Genomic DNA, 14,096 nt, shown 5'->3' on the forward strand with positions numbered 1-14,096 from the left:
CTTTAACAAAACACAACCAAGAGATGGAAAGTCAGGAAATCACTGAATTTGCTTTTACCAATTGCAATGATTTGCAACAGGCAAACTGAATCCCGACTTTCCTTTACTTTGTCTCATGTGCCACTACTATATAAACGTAAATAGGGTTATTTACTGGTAAGTATTGTCCTGCGTTTGCACTGCTCCTCCACACCGCCTTGCTTTTTTCCTGATACGGTGAAAGGCATCTCGAATACAAATCGACGGATGTTGTGGCTCTTTTCAAAGTCGGTCTTCCTGTCGACCACCTCCTTCTCCTCCAGGTACGGAGTCACATGGGTCACCTGGATGTAAGCGTACTTAGAGTCCAGGTCTTTGGGGTTGATCTGCAGAAGACACATATTATTAGAAGATATCGTTAAAAACAAGGGATCCGGTGGGAGAAACAAAATTTCAACCTCACAAATTATAACAAACTCTCACCCGTCCAGAGTCCTGAATCATCTTCACGTTCTCCTGTCCGAACTTATCAGAGTACAACTTCAGGAGCCTCTGAGAAATCTCTGATAAAGGAGTGAATTTGGGTTCTTTGTAGATGTACTCTTTACCATCTTCATCTTCAAAGAAGCCCTAAAAAAGAGGATAAAACACTCTCAAAGGTCAGAATAAAAAAAAAAAATTAATTAAAACCCAGTATTTATCTAATAGGATATAAGGAATCAAACAATGCCACATCAAACCAAACATGGGCTGTGAGTGGGAGTCACTCCAACAATGATCATGAAATGACAGCATTTTTTTTTTTTTTTTAGGTTGACTCCAAAACACAGAAACCCTGTAGCTCACATCAAAACACAGGAACAGGAAACTACAGATATAAAACATAGTGTTAGTCCACTGATGAGACCAAAGGACAGAGGTGGCTGCACAGATTTCACGCTGTCAGTGGGAGCACTCAATTAGTTATTAATATATGTAAATGGTAAAAAAGTCCCACGAGCAGATGAATCCTGCTATTAACCCTTCAAGGATTTCCTATTATGATTAGTACAACACTGAGGCTGAAGTAGAGGAGGGGTTAAAGGGCCGACTGTATTAGAGAAGGAGCACAACAACAACCCAAAACATCACCGCAGTCCCAACTGAAACGTTGGCTTTATATTGATTTACCTCAGACTCTGAGTCAGTAAACTGGTACTGCTACAGGGGTGTGGACAACACAAAAAAATACAATTAGTGTTATTCAATAACTACCTAAAAACTAAGAATAAATGTAATAAATTTGATATCAAACTATCAATCATTGACCACACTATCAAAGGACTACGGGTAGAGAGGCAACCACATCCAACTAATACAACTTTATAAAACAAACATGAGGTCAGTGCTAAAACCTTACAGGCTACATCTGGAACAGAAAAGCAGAAACACTGAAATGAGTGTTGAAGGGAAGGAGCGCCATGCAACACAGTCCTCCAAAAACAGGCAGCAGCAGCGTCGACTGATCGTTACCGTTAACTTGAAGCGGCAGACTATGACTGAGAAGTGCAATGAGATTACAGCAGCACCAACACCACACAAAGACTCAGGCTGCTCAAAAAACAACAACAAGCCAGCAGGGTCAACTGCATCACTTACCGCTGCCTTCAAAAGAGGATAAAAAAAAAAGCAGAGAAGTGAATTAGAGCTCACTGAAAATGAAAAGACACCTTCAGCCGCTGCCCGTGCTTCATGTTTACACCAGCGACAACTTTAATCCGGCTTGAATGATTTAAAGCTAGTTAGCTGTGTTTGGATAAAAGTGAATTAAAAAAATAAATAAATAACCCGAGAGGACAGAATAGAAGAGTTGAACTCACCTGGCCAAAGAAAGCCACTCGGAAGTAGGTGCCCAGCAGCCTCTTGCCTGTATGCATGACCTCTGTGACTTTGCTGTACGCACGATGCAGCGTGTCGTACAAGTGGGCAAGTTTCTGTGCAAAAGTAATACGACCGAGTTAGAAAGTTCAAGATGCTAGTGGTCGAGAAGTGGTGCTGAAATAAGTGGAGATCGTTGGCTAGAACAGTGACGTTAAAGTTTGAAACTGAAAACCTAAAAGAAAATTATAATACGTTTTTTTTTTTTTAATGCCAGTACTTGTTTCAGTACTTTTTCCAATAGAAGTATTTCAATATCAATGTTTTTTGTGCCAAATTTGATTTTCAATGCCAAACTTTAATGTCACCCTTCTAGCTGGATAATGAAACTGAAGGTTGTGCTGAGTTTGCACCTCAAAGTCCCTGCGCTTCTCATAAATGGGGATGATGAGCTTGTAGATGTCGGAGATGAGCTCGTAACGCTCAGCTTTCCACAGTCCGTCTGCACACTCCTCCAAAAGCTCCATTAGGACATCCTGAGGGAACGGCACAACAGAAAAACTGTTCATGAACACAATAAATATTGCTAACATAAGTCATAACAGCTCTTTTTAATGTGACTAAAATGTGCTGAACCCAAAGAGAATCACACTCTGCTGAGGTAGAATAAGGAAAGTACAGCACACCTTAATATTAAAACAAATATAAAGACTGAATTGGATTCATCAGCAAATCTGATTAGTCATGATACTGAGAAAATGATAATTGCACAATAATACATCTTCGTTTGCTTACGTCCCTCCAAAAAAAAGTTTTTTTGCAGCAAAAATTGTGCAATTATTATGTCTGATTTTATAAGTATAAAATGTGTTTTATGATCACGCAATTTGCTGATCTTGGAAGTTGTTAAATCTCCAATGACACCAACAGAGTCACAAAGATAATATATGTATATATATATGTATATATATATACATATATATATATATATATATACAGCATACTGTAATATTTTTTTTTTTTTTAGCCAGCTACTTTGTTCAAAGAAACTCGGGTACAAATTACAAAAATTCGAATCAAATAAAGTCGTGATGTTTCTTTGTTTGCATTAGTAGTACAAAATATCAAAGTACTTCATTGAAGTGGACGTCCTGCATCCCGACGTCCTCCATCATCGCTGCTTCTTCGTCAATGTTTGGAGTCACCACACGGAAAGCTGAGCAGCCCTGCTTGAACATGCCTGCACACAGCAAAACATTATTTCAACCATCAGACAAGCCTTACTAATAATAAGTAGAAACAATTAAACAGAGCTGCTGTCTGCCCAAAGCATTGGAAACATTTCCATCAGAGATTACTGAAGCACCTTTTCTCCGCAGGTATTCTGCCACAAGTGCTGCAACGTGCACATAACACATGGCCGCCTGTAAACAGCAAGAACAACCCAGGTCAGATAAGTGAGGGCAACACTAGCAGTACAAGAGAGCTCCGCTCACTACAAGAATACCAGCACACAACAAACTGGACAAACAAGAAGTACATCTAGTCTTTATTTGATATTTTAGGTTCTACGGGTCTATTATCAGACACAAACCTAAAGTGAGTCTGTCACATGTTAAATTGACCACCTTCATATCAAAGTCCATCCTGTCCAGCCACACAGAGTCTTTCACTGACCTCCGACAGGTCTCCGTTCTTCACGTGGATTCGAGCCATGCTGTCCAGCCAGGTCTTGCGCAGCTCAGGTGTGCTGGCGTAAGACTTAGCGAGGCTGTACTGCAGGTCCACCAGCATCTCCGGGTCTCTCTCGTGCTCCTTCATCTGAGCCGTGGCCATCAACACCGTTCTTATGCGTTTGGTCAGGTCTTTCACGTCTGATGGGAAAGCCGTGTTCTGTTGAAGAGAATGCAGTCGTCAGAACTACGTCGGCTACGTCATTCCCCGTTCAGATTAGGAATATTTTCTGTGTTAAAAGTGGAGCCAGAAAAATAACCATCCACATAAATGAGCTCCTCACCTTGATAGCTTTGTCACTGTTGGCACAGTTGTTGATTATTGACAGAGACTGCTGGAAGCGGGTACTTCCGATGCCAATGACATCAGCAATCAGCTGACTGACCGCAATCACCACCTAAAGAAAAGGAAAGCTCCAAAGTTATAGTATATTACTTTTAATCTTATACAGTATAGCGTAAAGAATATGTGAAAAAAATAGTCAGGAAAATCAATAAATATTGTATTTTCTTTTCTTCTTTTGACCGCAATAAAAACCTAATATGTATAAAAGTCTTTCCCTTTCCATCTGGTATGTTTTTGGAGTTGTTGAAAGTCTCCCTGTATTCCCCAGGATGCCAGAACATTAGGGTTAAATAATGTGAACATAGAAGCTTCATTGTAAAAAAAACAACAAACCCAACAAGGATCCGTCTCACCTGTAAGTGTGTCCTGACAAAGGACTTGCGACCCGTGTAGTCGAAGTTACTCTTCATGAGGAAATAGAGCAGATGGGCCGCGTCGCCGCGGATGGAGCTCAGCTTGGAGTTGCAACATTTCAAGATCTCGTAGCAGAAAGCGGCGCACATGTCTGCACGGCCTTCGAAAAACGTGCACGGGAACTAGAGAGTGAAGAAGACCAGATTTGGGTCATCGGTGATCTGTGATCAGCTCAGGCCACGACGAACTGAGTCGTTGTTAAGTAAGCCACCGAAAGGCCTTCGCACCTTGTAGATGAAGGTGCGCAGCGACGTGAAGACCTGCTTGAGGGCCGTTTCTGACTGATTGATCCGCAGGAAGCACAGGTGCACTTCAAACACTTTCTTCATGAGCGGACTGTGGCCGTGGTCAGAGCACAGCTGGGCCTGCAGGGAAAGAAGAGGGTCATCTCGGAAACGGATTTACAAACCTGAAACCATGGCTCTGATGAACTGCTGATTAGGTACAACGTAAGATATGGATATACTATAGTTACAACAATATAGTGCACAGTAAGTATGATATGATACCTTGAAACCCATGATGAAGATGCTGAGCGTGTCCAGGACAGTCAGGCACACTTCAGTAGCAATGTTGGCCTCCAGCAGAGACTGATTTAACACATCTGCATCCGAGTGACTGTAGGCTAAAAAAAAAAAAACCACAACAAAAAGCTGTAGCTCTTTCACCGCTAGAGGTTCACTCAATAAAAAAGTGCTCTATAGTGACCATTTAATTATATCACTTCACATTTTTTCAACATATGAGATACTGTTAAAGGCAAAGCTGTTGCTTGAAAGATGGAAAATTATGTTGAAAAGATTAAGTTTCATTCCAAACCGAGGCTAAAATGATCTTAGGACTCTGGCATCTGAATGGCGACGGGTTGGTGAGCCAAATATTTTGTTGAAGGGATTTTTGCTTTGAGTGCTGCCTTTTGTGAAGTACACAGACATTATTTTTGGAATGAAACCCTTCATATTTTACATGGACTGCTTCCACAGAGTGAAATGTAAAATAAAAGCAGATGAGCTGGGCAGATGGATGACAGTTATAAAAAAGGCATGCTCGTAATTCAACCAAACGAACAGAGCCGGTAACAAACTTCCTGCCAACCTGATACGTTCTTACCATGGTCTACAGATATTCCAAGAATACTTGAAATCTTTCTCACACTGAAAACACAAAGAAACTTTATTAAATGATGCCATTTAACAAAACGATGACCAGCTAGCTGAACCCCCTTCAGGTAAAATCAGCCTCCTTGGCCTGCGTTTTATTAAACATCCTGATGGTGCACCAACGTCTTCTGAAGCATTTCCTGCTCAACGGCGGGCTCGACAGAGGATGAGGAAGAGGATGGTGTTGAAAAGCATGAGGAGTCAAGACTACACAGGGTGAGGCGGAGGAGGGCGGGGTTCCTCTGGTAGAGGATGTTGGATGAAAGGTACGGTATGGGGCACTTACTGTGGTTAAAAGTGTATGAGTTATCCAGGCTGCTGAGCTGCTGTAAGCGGGCATGCATCATTCCCGCCCTGTTACGGGACACAGGCAGAGTCTGAGACTTCCGCTCATGTGCTACGGGTCCTGCCCCATCCTGGTTCCTGATGAGGAAACAGGACAATGTTAGACGAAGGGCTGACCGCCGGCAGAGCCAGAGTTAGTGAAGCAGGTTAGGGTGAATCATACATCATGGTACACGCCCGAGTGGTGAAACTAGCACTCGCATGTCACGGGAGACGAAGACAATTTGAAAGACCTGACGAAAGCTGATGGAGGTTTTGAAGGTGAAAGTCTAGTTGTGAGTGCATGCAGTTTAAGTTGCATTGTTATCTAAGCAGCATGAGCGGCATTCAAAGCGTAAACCATGCATGTAAGAACCAGAAGAGTCACAGCACTGCAGCTTCTTCACACCGAGACGATATCATGCAATTTTAGTCCGAGAAAGTGAGTTCCACCTTGAGGCTTACCCAAGCAGGAGAGGGCAGGAGCCAGGTTCTATTTCATTATGTTAAACTTGCCAGCATTTAAGTGAATAGGGATAGAAACATTGGTGGGAGGTTAGAGAGAGTGAACAGTCAAAGCCCTCTGGGAGTCGAGGCCAGAGTACAGCATGTGTGTGTTTGTCTAAATATAAATTACTCTTCAAATAATTGTGCTGACAACACAGTACAGTCACACCCGTCGACAGTCGCAGACGTTAGATAATGCGTTTTACACCAGATGACTTAATATAAAGTTGCTGCATCATCCTCATAAACCACGTGGAATTTTGTGGGTAATTCAGGTGCAGAGAAAAAACAAAAAAACATTTTGTCTTCTCGACGACTTTACCTTGCGATGTATCTCTTTCCCATGTATCTGAACTGATGGAGGCACACTCTGAGAAAATAAGTGGAAGACATCAGTCGTCTATACATTTCTCAGCAGTTCCTATAACAGCGAGGTGTTCTGTGAGAGACGCCTTACTCGACTAACGTGAAGAAGTCCATCAGCTCCGCGGCCGAAGCCTTGTTCCAGTACGTAAACAGAGCATCTGGAAGAGACAGATAACGTGTTGCTTTGGATTGTCGGCGTACAACCGGGCCAAGTGTTTGAGCATCACACAGGAGGAGCAGGAGACTTTACCCTCAGACATGCTTTTGAGCACATGTAGGAAACACATGAGGAGGCTCTTGATCTCAGCCTGGTCCAGTTTATCACATCGCAGCAGGGTACTTCCCAGGGTTGAGGCGGGCTGGTTCTGAGGGACAAACAGGCGGGTCAGGCACTCACAGATAAACATATAATCCTGAATGGGCTCTTGGCTTTGACTCTAGCTGCTTTTGTTGCCTCAAGATAAACCAAAGAAACTACTGTCAATATATTTGAGACCACGGGCGTTTACCACGGCAAGCTCAAAACTAATGTAGGACTGAGATTTAGTTTTGTTGTCATTAATCAGAGCCAAGAGAACAAAAATCTTGGTGTTGAATATAAAACACAGAAGAAACTACAACTTGTTCTGACTGACAGAGTATTTATGACAGAAGTAGTTTTCCTTAAGAGCTTTAATTAAGCGGTCAAGCTACGCTGGTGGATTCACTCACTCAAGATATTGCAGGGTTTTAATGCGTGCTGGAAAACGTGACATTGTACAACAAACATTATTTCTGCCAGCTGAGGCAGAGAGCCGGGAGAAAACATCACCGAAGCAGTGGAGCAACAGCTCTACCACAGCAAGGGGTTGGCAATATACCAAGCACGTTCCTTTGCCAGCTGTTAAGTCTAGACTATGAAAACGGACAGGGGATGACTTCATGGAAAGCATGAAGCTATAGCTTTGAGGTTTTTTTTAAAAAGGGCAGAGTAGAGAACTAAAGGTAGCTTTCCATGGACATAAAATTTGAAGCTGTGGTGTTTTTTTGGTTTTTTTAAAACCAAAATTGTATTGTTGGGTTGTGAACACTTTAGTGTCGTCCTGTCGCTTTATGCTGTTTACTTTCACACATCACAAATAACAGCAGCTCCAACAGAAGATGAAACACAGACCGTAAAAATCAAATGCTTAACAGACATCTTCTCAGATTGAGCTTGAAGCCGTTTATCAGAGTGAGAGAAGAAATCAAGCAGCACACACAAGAGGAACTCAGAAGTGGGAAATCCCTTAAGCATGCATGCTTATCAACATCTGGGGGCAAAAAAAAAAAAAAAAAGAGGAGAGAGGCCACTGTGGTGTAACAGGTCCGCTTCACAGCACCAGAGAACAAACAGGGCGAAGCCTGAGAATCATCTGGCAAAGAAAGGGCTTCGAGTTCAGGGCTTCTAGGACACTCTCACACACTCTAGCATTCCCAGAGGGGACACTCCTAGCAGGGAGGATGACTGCGTGAAGGAAGGAGGCGTTTTTGTACTTGAAGTGAAATGCCGGACCGCAGAGCGCTCTCTGGCACACAGGGGTCAGCGAGCAGGCAGAAGTCCATGGTGACACGCTTGGTGCGCATGGAGAGCATGGACTCCTCAGCCTCCGTAAAGAAGCGCAGGACATTGACAGAGTGTCTCCGTACAAACTTCTCCGTCTGCCACGGCCAGCCATACGGTGAGGGCGGGGGAGTTAATGGTACAAGTTAACAAAGGGTGACTTTCTGTGGCACTTTTGTTATAATCAGGGGAGCTCTAAGGTGCCTGGAGCACCACAGGGAAATGGATGTTATGTACGCATGTCACAGAAAGCCTAAATTTGATTTCGAATACAATTTTGTAGGAAATGACTTGCAGCAATGTCTGACATGTACCTTGTCCAGAGAATTGCCCTTGTCGTTGTTCCTCTCGTGCAGGCTGTTCCCAGAATCAGTGCTGATGAGTGAGCCACGAGAGTCAGCGTGGCGCACAGAGTTAATGTTGGGGGTGGACGCAGCGTGAGGTGAAGCTGTAAAAAAAAAATGTGTTCATATTCAGCCAAAAATTAAAGGTCTTGGTTTTTTTTTTCACCATCGTTTTTAACCGCTCACCGGTGCCAGAGATGGCCCCAAAAAGATCTTTGTGCAAGCTGGTGTCCAGAAAGGTGCTGGACCTGGGAGGTGTCATCAAAGCGTTGGTGAGGAGTGAATCTTCTCTGCCATTCTGAATGAAAAACAGAGCAAGAGTTTAAACGAATATAAACCCACATAAAACGCTCTATGTTCTTATTAAAAGATAAACCAGATGGTGCTTTTGTCTGAGTGGCTTGTTGAGCTCATTTCTTCCAAATGAGTTTTTTTTTTTAAGACTGTACCAATTTAGTATCTATGGTAAGATCCAGGAAATTTATTCTAATGCCTACAAAAAACTATATCACAGTTTAAACCTTGAATGAAGTCCTGTATATAAAAAAAATACACATAAAGAAACTGCAATATGGAACAGATAGACATCTATAGCCCATTTCTTGTCCGCTTCAGTGAATGGTCTAAATGTTAAATAAAGTTAATTTGTCTACTTTTTTCCTGTTTTGAGTGTGTTACAGTGGTTTTCCTTCTCTTTGTGTATTCTATATCAGAAAGTGTGGAAATGCCTATAAATGTTAGGGTGTGCAGAGGCGTGCTATGATTTGATGTTTGTCCAAGTCTGTTATGGCTGAGCGGCTGTGAGTACTCCATAGAAGCCACTAGGGGGCCCCCTTACATTGTTGGAGTGGTTGATGGGGAATGGAGCAACTTCCTTCACATTCAGCCTGTTGACGTTCTCTTGGAGCAGACCAAACAAGGGAAAGTACAGGGTGGCCAACCTGGCCTGCTGGCTCTGAAAAACAAATGAATCACTCAACAGAGCCGCTCATGACCTCCACCCCCACCCTCTGACACACACAAGCTAAAACCTAACAGACTATGAAGGCACTGCTTACCTTGGAGGTGTAGCGGTCATCGAATGTGTGCTTCAGCATGAGGCTCTTCAGCACCTGGATGGATATCTGACGAACCTCCCTGAACTCCTGCAGAGCTGCGTTGACCTCCCTGAGCAGCAGCCCGACAAGGAAGTGGTTCTTACAGAAGTCATCTGTCAGCGAGTAATCCAGCTGGAGGTCTGGGGCAGGGGGGGGGAAGAGGAGGAGATTAGGACTGACTGACAAGACAAGTAAATGAAGCATGTGAGAAGAGGTGAAGTCATGAATGTTTGAAAGTTTGGACTGTAGAGAGATTGAAATCAGGATTAAAACCTTGTAAACAAGGGATTTATTTCTCTTGCTGCCAAATGATTCCTATTAAATATCATCAAACTCTACATGAGGAGAAAAAAACAGACAAGATAAAACTTTGATGTTCGACAGCTTCCCACTGTGACTGAGCTGCAGTTCTACATCAGTCATTAAATCCTGATTGTTGTGAGAAGACAGGATTAAAGATAGTGATTGAACAGCAGCAGCTGCTCTAACAGCATTTAAAGGCGAGCAAAGAAATCTCCAAACCACACACACACAGACAGACAGACAAGAAATACATGTAATCAAACACATTTTTTTTGGTCTGCTTTCATTTTTTTTAAAAACCTGCATTTCAATCATGCAAGCATTAAAAATACATCTGATTTCACAGAAATGATAGAAAACAATGTGCCCTCTTATCACTGGCCAAAAACCCCAAATCAATTCAAGACACCAGCACAAAGACGCAAATTCCATCTCATAAATTTATGATTACAAATGATAAACGGTGTAATATGACAGTAAATCATCCTTGATGGATAAAATACTGTGCAGTAATTCTCCCACATAAACCAGTTTGTAGCAAAGTTGGAAAGTCCCTGACGGGGATGAGATTTTAGAGGGAATTTAAAGCTTTCTGGACACGGATGAGCGATCGGATAAAGTGCCCTGTTTTCAGAGATGACATGCAAGCAGCACACCTTGCACCTACCTACTGGAGTATCATACGACTCCACTGAATCATGTGGAGGTAAAAACTCTAATTGAGGAAAACAACAACAAAAAATACATTCTGTAAAAAAAAAAAACTGTTAAAGCCAAAGAAAGTATTCGATTTACATTCGAGTACATTCGATTTTATTTTGTATTTATTAAACTAAAACAATTCACAAATATCTTTTGATAAGAAAAAAATAATTTGCTTTGGGTGTTAACATTAAAGCTGATATTCCTCTTTTAAACACAGTCAATGTCAGCTCACCTTCAAACACACCAAAGCTGCCCTCAGGCCTGGAAGTTGACCAAGAGATTAACTAATTTATCTTCTCACCTTGAAACCTCAATATCCTCCCCTTTCCAAACGGCATTGGCAGGTTTAAAGGGACGTAGTGTTCGTGGTTGCACACGACACGCAGGAACTCAAACTTGAACTCAAACAGTGTCTGCGTTTAGAAACAGAAACCAGAGAGGCACTTTTAACACAACATCACCATTATTCATCATCAGCTGTTGTGCAATTCTTTATCTATAAAAGCTACCACTGTTTTGTATTGTCAGTGTACCTTCGAGTCTCCGGGCATAAAACCGTTGATGTAGTTGTTGATCTGCTTGAAGATGAAGCCTCTGTCCATCAGGTTGAAACAACGCTACAGAATGAAGGAAGAAAAACAGTTCTGTCATTATTTCTAGCAAACAAGTAATACATTAGTATATAGAGCTCCTCTGTAAGTATATATTAAACACATGGTGCTTTCAAAGCCAATGCGAGGTCCAGTAAATGTGTCTCTGGACCTTGATGAAGACCGCCAGGCTGTGGTTGGCGTTGCGGGCAGCGTCCAGGTTGTCCTTGTATTTCTGAGTGATGTGTGGCGTCATCATGTTGACCAAAGTCTCCACAGTGTGATGGAAGGAGGCTGAGAAGCGCTGATTCCTGGACAGCTGAGGGAGGGGGAGGAGGGGAAAGCAGATGTTGGTACAAAAGTCTTTAGAAAAAAGAATACGCTCCAGTTTAAAAGATAAATCTGGGGTGACATTTGATATTTTTATTTTTGTCAAAGAAATTAAAGGAAAACTATGATTTGGTCCGACATACAAAATGTTCTGTCTAGTCAAGTCCCGAAATGAAAAATCTTATTTCTCTGTGCCATAAATCTCCTTTGATATTAACGCATCATATTTCTTCTTTATAAAAACAATGCGTGCTTTTGTTCATATTAGTAACCTACAGTATACTGTTGTTATAAATACCCACTTGAACATCAAATGTGTATTAAACCCTGAAAAACAGTCTATTTTCTGCTGCGTGAGTAATGTTTGCTAAAAACTACAGAGTTCAGCTATTTTAGAAAATTATTGTCTTATTTGAAAATGAAAATATATACTTGTAACCCCTTTGTTGTATTCTAAGTAAAAATTTAAATGTTTGTGGTTGAACGTTGCATATAGGGTAGAAAACAAAGAGTATGAGAGATAGAATACTTTAAAAAAAAAAAATTCTATGGCTTACTCTTTTTTTTGACAATTACCAAAATATATGATATCGCCTGCCTTCTCATTTAAGAGACAAGGCCTGACACTTTTCAGTCTGGTATAAACTTGTCTTGTGGAGCCTTTACGTGCTTCCTCTGTGGTCTCCACATTGTGCCAGTGGAGGTTAAACACAGGGATGTGGTTGCTTATGGGCTTCGAACAAATGCAGCCAATTAAAGAGCACGGCAGCGTGGGACAGACTGTGGATACATAATACTTTTGACTGTGGTGTTGCGGCTGTCCACAAGACGTGGCATGTTGTAAACTGCGGTGAAGAACCTCAACTGTAATAAAGCCGACACGGGAAGACACCTCTGAGTCAAACGGACATGTTGTGGCGAGCTCACCTTCACTTTACAGCTCTCTATCAAGTACTGAGCCATGGACTTGACTAAGGCTTCAAAGAAATACCAGGAGTACTGCAAGGTAGACAAGCATAAATCAGAGAACAATAAAGAGGAAAATGATGTCAGTTATAATTACACAGTGTGAAATCCTTTAAAAGGGAACTAATATGTCACCTTGAGCAGCTTGTTACTCGTGAGGAAGTCAGTGGAAGGTTTCAGGATTGCGGTCATTGCTTTAGCCAGCTCCTCGTGCACAGTTCGGGTGGTGGAGGACGTGTGTGGCTCAGTCCTGAAGACATACTGTACGAGACACATGCAAAGACGGACAATTCACCGGAGGGAAAATAAGATGTAGTTTAAATCAAAATTCAAATGAACTGATGATATGTGAAATTTTACCTTCACATAAGATCTAAGGTAGTGCTCCAAACCTTCCTCGTGGCACTGAGCTACAATGTGAATCATCACTCTAGTTGGAAACAACAGAAGATTTATTAACAATTTTACTCGCAAATGCTGCACTCACAACACTATCCAAGTGAAATATGATATTTCATCAATCATAAAACGCTTTTGATTTTAAGATGTTGTAAAGTGAAGGAACATTTCAGTGGTGCTCGCCTGGTAACGTTGACTGCCACGTCCTCTTGGGTGGCGCTGGTCAGGACCCTAAACAGCTGATTGAGGGTGGTGGGCAGGAACTTGATCATCACATGACTCTCCATGGCATGCAGACTCTGAAGGTTAAAACATCACAGGAGATGTATTTCTGAAGAGTTCAATCCACAGATCCTCATAACAATAACAACAACAACAACAACAAAAATCACTTTTAAATAGTGCATATGAGGCCGATACAGAATATTTTGCAAGGAGCCTGATTTAATAACAAAGACAGGAGGACATGAGTGAGCAACCCTGCTAATCACCCACACTGCACACTCCAGTGCCTAAAACATGGCAGAGTGTAGACACAAGGGCATCAGTGCCTGTGAACAGGAAACTAACAGGAGGCTGCCAAGTAATTTGGCGAGCTGCCAGTCAGCATGGCTGACCTGCTGTCTGACCCTCAGGCTATTGTTCATGCTCGCTGCTGTGTTTACATTAGAAACCCAAGAGATGCATTCGACCAAATGTTGCTCTGCAAGTCAATGTTCAGCAGGGGAAGAGTCGACCGGGATTCTCATGGACAGAGAGAGAGTGTGATGGAAAAAGTAATAACATAGCTGCCAGGACCATAGGAAAGAAAAAAAAAGGGAAAATGAGCTATGCCTTTGAGAGATTTACTGGTGTCAGCCTAACCTCTGCAGGTAAATAAATTCTGTTTAAATTGCGACGGAAAAAGCTCTGCACAAACTGTCCAGAAGAATGCGCTGTTGTAGAGCTACAACTAAAAACAGGACATTAATCTCCATGTGAATCAGCACCAACCAGGTGTGACTGTTAGTGGTTTCATGGGGAATACAGTTAGTGTGCAAGTTAATAGAGAGGCAAGTGTGAAAATATCCTGGTAGCTATTCAAAAAGTCTCAG

The 14,096-nt window shown here is 42.1% G+C and overlaps 1 protein-coding gene across 9 annotated transcripts in view; it reads right to left on the reverse strand.

The window, feature by feature from the left end:
- LOC138623248 (dedicator of cytokinesis protein 9) overlaps positions 1 to 14,096 on the reverse strand; it is a 71,594-nt gene that overhangs the window by 3,536 nt on the left and 53,962 nt on the right. For 3 of the 9 annotated variants that reach the window (XM_069702652.1, XM_069702650.1, XM_069702651.1), the window contains exons 24-49: positions 13,186 to 13,301; positions 12,964 to 13,033; positions 12,739 to 12,864; positions 12,565 to 12,636; positions 11,480 to 11,626; positions 11,251 to 11,334; positions 11,019 to 11,130; positions 9,671 to 9,849; positions 9,451 to 9,567; positions 8,799 to 8,910; positions 8,583 to 8,716; positions 6,937 to 7,051; positions 6,778 to 6,844; positions 6,643 to 6,690; positions 5,776 to 5,912; positions 4,839 to 4,954; positions 4,557 to 4,694; positions 4,269 to 4,451; positions 3,854 to 3,967; positions 3,514 to 3,729; positions 3,203 to 3,260; positions 2,970 to 3,076; positions 2,250 to 2,372; positions 1,839 to 1,952; positions 463 to 609; positions 155 to 365 (exon numbers count right to left, since the gene is read on the reverse strand). In XM_069702652.1, the coding sequence (XP_069558753.1) occupies positions 155 to 365; positions 463 to 609; positions 1,839 to 1,952; positions 2,250 to 2,372; positions 2,970 to 3,076; positions 3,203 to 3,260; positions 3,514 to 3,729; positions 3,854 to 3,967; positions 4,269 to 4,451; positions 4,557 to 4,694; positions 4,839 to 4,954; positions 5,776 to 5,912; positions 6,643 to 6,690; positions 6,778 to 6,844; positions 6,937 to 7,051; positions 8,583 to 8,716; positions 8,799 to 8,910; positions 9,451 to 9,567; positions 9,671 to 9,849; positions 11,019 to 11,130; positions 11,251 to 11,334; positions 11,480 to 11,626; positions 12,565 to 12,636; positions 12,739 to 12,864; positions 12,964 to 13,033; positions 13,186 to 13,301 (3,163 nt within the window). Of the gene's footprint in view, positions 1 to 154; positions 366 to 462; positions 610 to 1,149; positions 1,180 to 1,838; positions 1,953 to 2,249; positions 2,373 to 2,969; positions 3,077 to 3,202; positions 3,261 to 3,513; positions 3,730 to 3,853; positions 3,968 to 4,268; positions 4,452 to 4,556; positions 4,695 to 4,838; positions 4,955 to 5,439; positions 5,484 to 5,775; positions 5,913 to 6,642; positions 6,691 to 6,777; positions 6,845 to 6,936; positions 7,052 to 8,582; positions 8,717 to 8,798; positions 8,911 to 9,450; positions 9,568 to 9,670; positions 9,850 to 10,679; positions 10,728 to 11,018; positions 11,131 to 11,250; positions 11,335 to 11,479; positions 11,627 to 12,564; positions 12,637 to 12,738; positions 12,865 to 12,963; positions 13,034 to 13,185; positions 13,302 to 14,096 lie in introns of all 9 variants that reach the window. The other 6 variants (XM_069702655.1, XM_069702656.1, XM_069702648.1 and 3 more) reach the window with 5 other exon arrangements.

This window comes from Brachyistius frenatus, unplaced genomic scaffold (assembly GCF_029030835.1).
Source record: "Brachyistius frenatus isolate BFR_SWC_R1_liver_20210118 unplaced genomic scaffold, ASM2903083v1 Contig_42, whole genome shotgun sequence".
NCBI lineage: Eukaryota > Metazoa > Chordata > Actinopteri > Embiotocidae > Brachyistius > Brachyistius frenatus.